Genomic DNA, 11507 nt, shown 5'->3' on the forward strand with positions numbered 1-11507 from the left:
TGTAAATTTCAATGTATGTGAATTTAACCTGAAAGAGAAAAACCTAAAAAATAATTGTACCTGTATTGGGAGAGGGGGTGGGGTCACCAGCAGGCAGGTAGTGGGGGGGCGCTGCAGGGAATAGGTGAGTCCTTTGCTGTTGGAGCCTTGTGTGGGGCCACTATGCTATTCTGCTGGCTTTGCATAAGCTCAAAATTCTTTCTCCACAACAAGGTTTTAAAAAGCGGATTAGCACATTAGAGATGAGTCCTGCACACCTCTTAACTCTGCTTTTGGTGTTACTTAGCCCCTAGGTAATTGAGCTTTTAGGGACCACCATTAGCATTTCGGATCCAGGTTCTGTACCGTGTGCCCCACAGCCTTGGGTCTGCTCGAGGGAGGCACCGGGGAAGCACTTCAACGCCAGCCCGTGGCACACAGCAAGAAGAATGAGGAAGCTGCTTCCAGCGCTCACAGCACTGCGTGTTTGTGTTTGAAAGGGCGTTAATGGTTTCCTGTCACGACTCAGTACAAGAGATACACACACCCCAAAATGACAACAGCTCTTTGCCACTAGTCTCAAGACTCTCACAGGTGGGGCAAACATTGGTCACCTGCCTGCCACAGGCAGGGGGACCGTGCTGGCCTGGGGGTGGGGTCAGCCTGCAGCCTGTGCCCTGACCTCGTGCCCCTGGACGGAGCCACACCCTTGCCAGGCATGTGCAGGCCACCCGGCCTCTGGACCTCTCTGGTCTCTCCTCTGTTTCCCATGATGTCACCCCCAGACCCCGAGGGAAGGGGTCAGAGCAGAGCTGAAGGGAAGTGTGACAGTCAGTGCTGGGCAGATGGCGGGGCACAAGAACAGCCCTTCTCTGTCCACAGAAGCACCTCCCAAGATGCCCTGAGTCTGGAGGGGCTTAGGGGGGGTCTGCCTGGCTCGAGGATGCCTGGGGAAGGTGAGGCCCTGTGGGAGCGAAGTTCCAGTGAAAGTCAATAACGCTCCCAGCCTGGAGGCACCTTATCTCTGCCTCAGGAGGTGAGGACCAGTTGGGCTACAAGTCACACCCCAGAATCAGGAGTCAAAGGGCCTGCTCTGGCCAGTGGAGTCCCTGGGGCAGCCCCTTGGGACTGCTGGGTGGGCAAGGACCTCATTTTACACAAGTTCCCATCGGTCCTTTCTTAGCCCAGAGGGAGGTGCAGGAAGAAGACAGAGATGAGCTTCCCTAGTGGCTCAGGGGTAAAGACTCTGCCTGCCAATGCAGGAGACGTGGCAGGTTCGATCCCTGGTCTGGGCAGATCCCATGTGCTGCAGAGCAGCTAAGCCCAAGTGGCACAGCTACTGAGCCTGTGCTTTCGAGCCCAGGCTCCACAACAAAAGAAGTCACCGCAATGAGAAGCCCATGAAGCACAACAAAGAGTAGCTCCCATTCTCCACAACCAGAGAAAAGCCCACGCATCAATAAAGACCCAGCGCAGCCAAAAATAAACGAATAAAATCACTTTTACAAAAAAGCAGAGTGAACTCCACCTCACCCCAGCTTTGTCCCATAGCCCCCACTGACCCCAGGGTGACCCTCTCTCTCAGAAGGAGACTGCTCTACCCCTCGGGCCGGGCAGGCAGGAGGCCTAGCACCAAAGCTTCCTGGCTCCAGTGCAGCACACAGCGCCCCTGTTGGGCCTGCCTCCCCTGGTTCTGGTCTCTGGCCTGTGCTGGCTTCACATCAGTGAAAGGGTTAACTCCACTGCAAGCCTCTAGAGAGCCGCCCCAGACCCAGACACTGGAGAGACCACTGGCTTCCCCACAGGGAAAAGTCTAGGCAGAACCCCGAGCCCCCCTGCCTCTGGCAGTGTGGGCACCAAGCAGCTGAGGCCCCGGGACCACCGTGAGGCACTGAAGGGCGGGAATGAGAATCTCCGCAACCAGGCCAGGAGGCTGCCCTGACCGACTTCCTGGGGCCCCCACGTCGATTCCTGAGCCTATATACAAAGTTCTTTGTAAGTGTTTTCAAGACTGATGACAGTAGGGAACACAAGTGGAACAGGGTGGGGAACACAAATTCACTTGGGGCGGTGGGGCAGGGCAGCCTGGCAGCAGGAGCCGCGCACAGCAGTGAGATGGACGCGTCCTGAAACAGGGCTAGGCTTTTCTTACTCAGGTTCCAGGACGCTGGGTAGCACGCGCTCACAACCCCTGGGAACTCGTGTTGTATAAACAGCAGGGCATCCGCCCGGCCAGAGGATGTACTTTATCACTGACACAATTAAGAATTGCCAGCATGCGGTGACTAGAAAAAGTCAGAAAACTTTGGGATGGTTTTATCATTGTTGGTAAAAATCCTCCGTGACAGACCAATGGGTTTCCCTTGTGGCTGAGACAGTAAAGAATTTGCCTGCAATGCAGGAGACCGGGTTTGATCCCTGGGTCAGGAAGATCCCCTGGAGGGGGGGCACGGCAACCCACTCCAGTATTTTTGCCTGGGAAATCCCACGGACAGAGGACCCTGGTGGGCTACAGTCCATGGGGTCGCAAAGGACTGGCCATGACTGAATGACTTTCACTTTCACAGCAGACCAACGGCGGTGCCCACCCCCTTTCTATAACACTGTGTTTAACATATAAATACATATTTACACAAAACCACTTTTTATAAAGCAGTGAAATAAATATCAAATTCAGGACAAAGCACCTGGGGGCAGGCAGATGGGACAGGAGACACAGATAAAGGTCCCAGGGATGAGGTACTGGGGGGAGCTCAGGGACACAGGGGATGGGCTGCTTTTCCTGTTTGTCCCCCAGCCCCACACCTCTCCAACGCTCTGACCAGGGAGACCACATCACCTTTGCCCCCTCTTCCCTCTGGTCAGCGGGAGGCACCTCCAGGAGCCAGGGGGTCACCGGGGAGACCCCACGTTTCAGACCCCCGAGTCTACCCCCTCCACTGTGTGTACGGGCTTCCCCACCCTGCCTGTTTTCAGGCATCGTCTCCCCACAAGCCCTTCCACTAAGCCACTGAGCACTTATCCACATCCTGCCTCAGAGGAACAACTGTACAACTGTTGTTGTTCAGTCGCTCAGTCATGTCCAGCTCTTTGTGACCCCATGGACTACAGCATGCCAGGCTTCACTATCTCCCGGTCCTTCTAGAAGCACAACTGTATGTGCTTCTAATTTACAGCATACAACACACCTAACTGTTACTTCGGATCAAGTACATTTAAATTTTGTTTTTAAAGTACCTGGGCTTCCGAGCTGGCCGGTGACACCATTGTTGTGGGCTCTGCAAGAGAAGAGAAGCAGCAGTCAAGACAAGCTTAAGCATCCCCTAGGCCAGCCCCCCACCTACCCCCCAGGAACACACAGCGCATCTCCCAAGATCTCCACCAGAAACCAGGGCACCGAGCTATCAGTCACTAGATGGACACTGATAAGACCCAGCTCTGCACCAGATGCCAGGAGAGCCATGTGGTCCTGCCCTGGGGCAGATGGTCCCGCCCTGCACAGCGGTCACACCCCAAAGTGACCACTCAGACAGGAGCAGCCTACAGGGCCTCGAAGCCCATCCCGCCCCCTGGGGAAGCAGGCATGGGGCAAGAGTGAAAGGGGAGAGGAAGGGTCAAGGGGGCAGCTCAGGTCAGCCAGGCCTGAGGAAAGGCCTCACAGTAGGAAGCGGCATACCCCCAACTCAGAGTCAGATGAGAAAACTGGGTGCCGTGGGGAGCCATGCAACCCCAAATCAGAGTCAGAAGAGAAACCCGGGTGCAGGGGGGAGCCATGCACTCCCAAACCAGTTGGATGAGAAAGTCGGGTGCAGTGGGGAGGGCAGGCTCTGCTCCAGGGTTCCCAGCAGCCATATGGGTGAGTTGCCATCTGGCTGCACCTCTGGCACTGGGGATTTCTCCCCAGACTGTCAGCACCTCAGCCAGACACACAGGGTGCCCAGGTGCTGAATTTGGCTGTGGGTATTTTATTATTAAACATAGCACTGAGCTGGCATGTTTATAAGCACTTGCACAGCCAGTGTACAGCCTGGGAGATCAATGGTCCTGGTACCCATTTCACAGATAAGGAAACAAAGGCTCTAGGGGATGAGCTTATGTGCCCCGAGGTATCACAGCTAGTAAGTGGTGGTGCTGGCTGCGGCCAGGCTGGGGGACCCCAGAATCTGTGCTCCAGTCACTACCTGAGCCACCCTCCAGCCTTCTAAGAGACCAGGCTGGAAAGACAGGAAACCCACCTCCTTCCACAGCCTTGCTTGAATAAAGCACACAGAGCTGTGGGAGGGTATGAATTTCAGCTGCCTTAATTGAGGTGGATAAAAACACAAACCATGACATTCTCCGCTGAGTGAACCTGCTAACTCTGCAAATATTTTCCAAATGCCATCAAGAGACAGGAAGATTGCCAGGGATAAAGGGAGTTTGCATAGGGCTGAGCCATGAAAACACTTTCCCATTAAAACACTGCACTCCCAACATTAGTGGCATTGATGGAATAGTGAGCACCTGGGCACATATCTTGGCCTTATTGAGGGTTCAGTAAAAAGTCTGTAGTTGTGAAGGACAGGGACCATGGAAAGTGGGAGAAATGGAGGGGCCGGGGCCCCGAGTTACCTTGCTATAAAGGGGGAGGGGGCAGCCAACCCTTCAAACTCTTTATAAACCCAGTATGGTGTGGAGGTTGAGTTTGCACCAACCCAACTGTATTTAAAGTCACACAGGCTTGGGGAACCTTTGGGCTGTGCAGAGCAAGGAGCCCTGCAGTGGTCCCTTGCCCAGTGCTTTGCTGCAAAGTTCAGGGCCACGGCTCCCTCTGCACAGATAAGGAAGCTGGAGCTTAGAGACAGAGAGGGTTTACCAAGATCACACAGCTAAGGAATGGTGGTGCTGGGAGCCCCACCAGGCACAGTAAGACTCTGGGTGCACCCTCCAGAGCCCCCGGAACACCTGGAGTCGACATAACTTTGACAGAAGCTTGACATAACAAGCTGCTCACCTGGCATCCTGCACACTAGCTCATACTTATTTACAAACCAACTGCTCCCTGGGGAAAAGCAGAGAGACGGAGATAAACGCAAGCCTCTACTGATGCACGGTGAGGTGGGAGCTAGACGCAGCCACCTGGTTTCCCTGGCATCCTCACCACCCATACCCCAAAGGACACCCTCTCCGATATGTGCTGGGGTGGAAAATTGTTTTGGTTTCTTCTGGGAAACAACAAAAGACAAGAATTCAAGAAGTGAGGGCGTTTTCTTTGAGATGACCCTGTTATAGTACAGGAAACAGGTTTCATTTGTGGGAGAGAACTCTGTGAGGACTCTGCAGTCTGGAATCCCGGGGGCGGTGCCTCCCTGTGCCCAGTAGGGGGTGGTGGGATGGGGTGCCTGCCGGGCAGCCTCTCCCCCTTCTGCAGGGCTGGGGCTGAGGAGCACTGTGGTGAGTAAGGACCCTGGTGTCCTGCCTCCCTGACCGCAGGGAACAGGGGGACGTGGACGCAGTGCCCTGCAAGGATGCTGGGGAAGGGGGGTGGTGATCGTCCGCTGATGACGTCCTCTGGGCTTGGGGTCAGCACAGGAAGGAGCCTTGGACTCCGCTCTCCACTCCTCACTTCTTCACTCGAGAGAGGAGCTGGTGAAAGCAAGATGCCACCTGAAGCCAAGAGGAGACACGTGCTCCAAACCCAGAAGCTGTCTGTTCAGCGCAGGGGTCAAAGGCGCCTTGTGTTTGCGGTGTGTCCTTCCTCCTCCAGTTCATTTCTGCCATAAACTCACACATCACCATGGGTGTGGCTTCCTACCCAGCAGCAAGGCCCAGGAAGCGAGTCAAGCCCCAGGGAGATCCAAGACAGAAACCTGTCTCAGGTTCCAGACGGAGGTTCAGTTGTTACTCAGGTGACCTTAAGGCAAAGGGATTATCATGGCTTTACAAGGGTAAATTTGTAGTAAGCAGTAAGTTTGTGTAACTTGCTCCCTTGGTAGCTCTGATTTTTTAAACCACTTCACTTGGTTGCATTCTCCAATCCCTGGGGAAAATACTCGAGTGGACACCCACGAACTTGGCACTCACTGAACAGGGGGATTCCTGGTGGAGTTGAGGCAGTGATGTGCACAGGTGCCCTGAGCTCAGCACAGCCTCCTCGATGCCTGGGTGAGGTGCACACGGGGCATGTGAGCAGCACCTCCCCAAGGCCAGCATGTCCCAAGGCTCCACAGACACCCACATGACCTCTGGGGAAGCTGCTAGCAAAGCCCCATTCCACAGAGACTGAAACTGAAGCACCGAGAGTCCTAAGTAACTTCCCAAGGTCAGGCAAGGGGTGGGCGCAAGCCAGCCAAGCCCACTCCCAAGCCCTGCCCCCACGTCTCCCTGCGGGTGACTGCATGGCTGCTCTGTCTTCCTGAACCTCAGTTTCCTTGTCTGTATGATGGGCGCATAGCCCTGCCTTCCTGTCAGAGGCGTGAATGAGACAGTGGGCTGCGGACTGCAGAGCAAGCCCCCATCTCCCTCGATGACGAGGTGGAGCCGCTGCAGCCCCACACCATGTCTTCCTGGGTGACCCTCAGAGGAGAAAAGGGCCTGGGTGGGGGGAGCTGGGGGACCGCCAGGGTGGGTGGCACCAGCAGCTTTGGAGAGGACCAAGAAGTAGGAGACAAGAGCCACATGGGAAAGCCCTGGCTGCTCTGTTCAGGATGTGTGCTGTCTTCCAGGGGGAGCATCCCAGCTCTGCAGCCATCCCAAGTTCTCCCCACATCACTGCACAACCCCCTGTGAGGAAGGCCATTTAAAAGATACAGGCAACCCTGGTCACTTAGGAGGCCACCTGCCAGAGGCCCAGCAAGTCACATGAGGGCTCAGAGCCCACAGGACACACAGGGCTGCCCTGAACACTGGGGGTCCCACTTCAGCTTCCGGGAGCGGACACCCTGGGCCAGGAGAAACATGAAAAGGTGCCTCTCATGGGAAGGGGCAGCCCCACTTACACACACAGTGCCAGCAGCACAGAAACGCAGCAGCGGTGGCGGCGACAGCACCGCGTGTCCACGTGCCCATGTTTCTGTGTGCCCGTGTGTGTGTCCATGTGTCTGCTGTGTGCACAGGTCTTTGGGCCCAGGGTGGACACAGGCTTCACACTAACATTCCCTCATTAGTCCCCCTCTGTCCCCGGGCACGTGCCACTCTCACCCCAGTTTATGTGGGAGGAAAGGGGGCCCCTAAACTTCAGCTAACCCTAACTCCAGCTGCTGGGCTGGAGATAAAGAGGTGAAGCACGGAGGTCATGACACAGGGCCGCCAAGGAGGTAAACTGGAAAGGTCTTGCCTCCAGGTAGCGGTGGGTGGCAAGGGGACAGGTGCCGGTGTCTGGGGGGTGGCAGAGGGGCTGCAGAACTACAGGCAGAAAAGGAGGGAGGGCTACAGATGCAGGTGTGACCTGGTGGACGGGCCACGTGAGGCACCCGGGCGTGCAGAATGGGTCCTGTGAAAAATTTTAGCATCAAAACTGACAAAAAAAAACACCAAACATGGAAAAGTAGGGCAGTGTGTGGATTCATATAAGAACAGAGAAGGTGGTGAAAGGAGGCACAGCCCTGTGACAGCCCCGCATCCACCCTCCGCCTGCCCAGGGATTTCAGGGTGGAGAGCCTGTGTGAAGAGAAGGTATGTCTGTTTCCCCTGCAGATGTTGGCTTGGCAGGCAGGTCTCAGGCAGCCAAGTGTCACTTTGAGAGCAGCCAGTGTCCTGCAGGATCTGTCCTGGAGGCATCAGGTGGACAAATGCCACTGAAACTGTCCCAGGGTCACTGACCACGACCACGCTGCATGGAAAGAGTGAGCTTTCTCAGGGAATGGTCAGCACATATGCTGCCTGATAGAGTTTCTTGCCTTAATTTAAAAAAACCCAAAACCTTTGCCTATCAGGAAGTTTTAATAATAGCCTCCTAAAAATAACTTCACTTAACATGGTTTTTCATTTTCCCCACTTGAAGAAGGGGGGCTTCCAAGCAGTTATGAAGAAGTTGAGATTAAGAAGTTTACTCAAGTCAGCTTTTCCCAAGTAGCAGAAAGTGGGAAGTATTCCTGCTCATGTCCTAAGATAATACTGTTCATCCTCCCCAGGTAAAGTTGTTTGGTTGTTGAATTTTTTTTTTTTTTTCTTTTGGATCAAACCTGTGCCCCCTGCAATGAAATCCTGGAGTCTCAACCACTGGACCACTGGGGAAGTACCTGGTTGTTGCTTTCTTTACCATTACCTTAAACACTGACTTAATGCCTAGCTTTACCAGAACTTCATGAGGGGGGCTGGGAACTGAGGGCCCATGTGACCTTTTTCCTGATGGCTATTACAGCACACTTCTTGCAGTGAATCCACTGAAAGAAACACCCAAGTCCCAGAGAAATGCTGGGTTAGCTACTTACAGGAGACAGTCGGCCTAAAGTTTCAGCTGATTGACGAAAGCTCGACAAGGACAGAAAAGAAACTTCAGGGTAGTCTATTTCTCATGCTTATGGACAGAAACCAAAGATCGTATTTAATGGAAAATGAAATTGGGCTCCTGTGTCACAGGCCAGTACAGGTCAGTGCTTCTGGGTCTGCAGGGACCAGGAAGAAGGGGCTGAAGAGGGGGTGGGCAGGAGAGGTGGACAGGTCCAGAAGACCACCACCCCAGAGGATGGCCATCGTGGTCCATGTGGACAATACTGACTCCTCTACAAAGAGAAGCCCTCAGTTCTAGCCACCTGCCAGGACTGGCAGCAGACCACTTACTACTCTCCCCCTCAGTTCCCCACCTTTTAAATCAGAGGGTCAGACCAGGCAGGCCCTTACAGTCCTGTTCTGCGGTGGCAGAAGCCAGTCCCTGGGTTATGTTGTTTGTCCCCAGGGATGAGCAGGGGCACAGGGAAGGTCTTTCAAGGAGGAAATACAGTTGTGAGAGAAAAGCTCTTTGTGAACATACAGACTCCAGGGCCCACAGGTGAGACGAGGCCACCCTGTCCCATGTTCTGAGCCCACCTGTGAGGACGGTGTACACAGGCACTGAGGGCATCTGTGCTGAATCCAGATCCTAACCCTTCCTGTGTGACAGGTAAGCCTGAGCCTCAGATTACCTGCGTGCAGAATGGAAACAGTACCATTTGAGTCCAGTTCTTATTATTTTCTCTTGTCAAATATATTAGAGCTTTTTGTGCAAATAGAGCAACTCTCAAATATCACCCAGCTGCGGTGTTAGGGAGGTGGGAACAGGGCACACAGATGAGATGGGAGCTTGTGGAAGAATATTGAGGGTCGAGGAGTGGCAAGCATTCAGAAGACTGCCTGGTTATCAAAGGAACTGTCCTACTGGCTAGCTTTGGCCTGGCCCATCGCATGGATTTCTGCAAACCCACCTCTCCAGCACACACAGCCGGCCGGTGTACTTCCCCAGGTATATCCCTTTTAGGGGTAGTGTGCTCGGCACCAGCACCCTGGTTCTCCAGGGAAGAAAACTTTTTTCTTAAAGAGGCTAAAAATCACTTAAACTCACCATTCTCCAAGGATTTCAAATATCTTTCAAGGGCTTCATTGTTGAATATTGCTCATGGTTAAGAGCCGAACACTAAGCAAGCTGTTCCTCAAATCTTACATTTTCCTTCCTCTATTAAATCGGCAGACCCACAAAAAACAGCCCAAGCAAAACACGTTTCCTTTCTTGCCTAAATACCAGTCCAACAACGATCCACACCATCAGTCACTGGGTGGGACCGACTCCCAGAGCAGAAGGAAGCAGACCGGGTGGGGAGAGCGGGCAGGAGAGGCAGAGTCCGGTCTCCCTGCGGAACGTCCTCAGCCAAGGAGCCAAAGCTCCTCTCCTCTCCAGCCAGCACTGGCCATGATGGTAAGATGGGTTCCAGGTGTGTGTGTGCGTGTTGGCGGAGGTGGGGCGGGGGGCGGCCCGAGGGGCAGAGGTCCGAGCTCCAGCGGAGAGTTGCGGGGCTCCCAACCCAGAAAAGGGAGAGGGGGAGGAGGGCCTTCCACTCCGGTAGAGAAGCCGGAGGAGGGCCCTCAGTGCGGCAGAGGGGGCGCGGAAGTGGGAGAGGTCAGCGGGTCTCGCAGAGAGAAGGCGCGGCAAAGGGGGCGCCGGGTCCGAGGCCAGGTCCGGCAGAGGGAGGGACGGAGGGTCGCAGCCCCTCCCCGCCGCGGGCACCGCCCCCCGCCCCGTCGCGCCCCCGTCCCCGTCCTCACCCGCCGCACCGGACTCCCGCCGCGCGCTGACCGAGCCGTCTCTGCGCAGGAGGATGTCCGCGGTGTCCCGGATGCGCCGCCGGCCGCCCGGCGCGCCCCGCAGCCCGCGGCAGCACTGGAAGCACACGGCCCACGCCTGCTCCTCGTTGATGGGCTGCTCGTACGCCTTCAGCACCTCCTCCAGGGACAGCTCCCACGGCTCGGAGCGCCCCGCGCCCCCGGCCCGCTCGCCCGCGGCCGCGTCGCCGCTGGAGCTGCCGGCCCGGGCCATGGCCGCCCCATCATCGCCGCCTGCGCGCCCGGCCGGTTTCCATAACAGCCGCGCCGGGGCCGGCGCGCCCGCGAAGCGCGGGGGGCGGATCCCGCGCAGCCGGCCGCTGCTTTGTCATCGCCCGGCCCCGCCCAGCGCGAGCGGCCGCAGGTGAAGCCGCGGAGGGGAGGAGGGCAGGAGAGGGGGAGGAGGGCAGGAGAGGGGGAGGAGGGCAGGAGAGGGGGAGGAGGGCAGGAGAGGGGGAGGAGGGCAGGAGAGGGGGAGGAGGGCAGGAGAGGGGGAGGAGGGGGCAGGAGATGGGGAGGGAGGGGCGTCCCGCGGAGGGGGTTGGCAGGCGGGAGAGGGCGTGGAGCTGGGCTTGAGGCGGGGATGGACAGGCCAGGATCGGGGTGCTGGGGGAACGCAGAGCCGGGAGGAGGTCGGGGGAGAGTCCGGGGGAGGGGGCAGGGGTGCGCAGGGTCGACCCGCAGAGGGGCGCCCGGGGTGGGGGCCACCTGTGGAGACGTGGTCCTCCTCGCCCGGCCCGCGAACCCACACTAGGCTCTCAACACGCGTGTCAGGCCAACATCCCGCCCAAGCCCCACCGCGGTGACTGCGGGGGAGCCGGAGGCCAGTGACTCCCGGAGGCTCAGGCGGTGCTGCAGAGCCAGCTGGCCAAGTCACCTCGGGAGTCACCACTCCGTGAAGAGAGCCAGGAAGACCCGCGGTAGGAAGCACTTAAGTGTCCCTTTTCCAGCGGAGACACGCGTCAGTGTTGACAGCTCTGGCGTTTCCGTGGAACGCGCGGGGAGCTCCATCCTTGGCCGGGAGCTCCGGCTCAAAGGCGCCCCCGCGGGCTCTTCCGCCCTGGTTGCACGGGGTCAGAGTCACATGGCCAAAATACACTGGTAGGTGAGGCAAGAAAGGCGACGGTCCCCACCCTGGATAGCACATGGCCTAGATTCCTGAATTTCTCCTTGCGGGCGATTCTCTCAGGTCTGTAGTGGAACTTGGGACTGGAAAGTTCCTGGGAATTCTCAACAGCTGAAGATAGAAATCACAG

General features: G+C 56.6%; 1 protein-coding gene across 1 annotated transcript in view; it reads right to left on the reverse strand.

Annotated features, from left to right (window-relative positions):
* SPIRE2 (spire type actin nucleation factor 2) overlaps positions 1-10638 on the reverse strand; it is a 26940-nt gene extending 16302 nt beyond the window's left edge. Inside the window, 2 exon segments of the mRNA XM_070388509.1 lie at positions 3217-3257; positions 10195-10638. Coding sequence (XP_070244610.1) covers positions 3217-3257; positions 10195-10465 — 312 coding nt within the window. The 5' untranslated portion in view covers positions 10466-10638.
* Between the last annotated feature and the right edge of the window lie 869 nt (positions 10639-11507).

Source organism: Bos mutus, chromosome 18 (genome assembly GCF_027580195.1).
Source record: "Bos mutus isolate GX-2022 chromosome 18, NWIPB_WYAK_1.1, whole genome shotgun sequence".
In the NCBI taxonomy this organism is placed as follows: Eukaryota; Metazoa; Chordata; class Mammalia; order Artiodactyla; family Bovidae; genus Bos; species Bos mutus.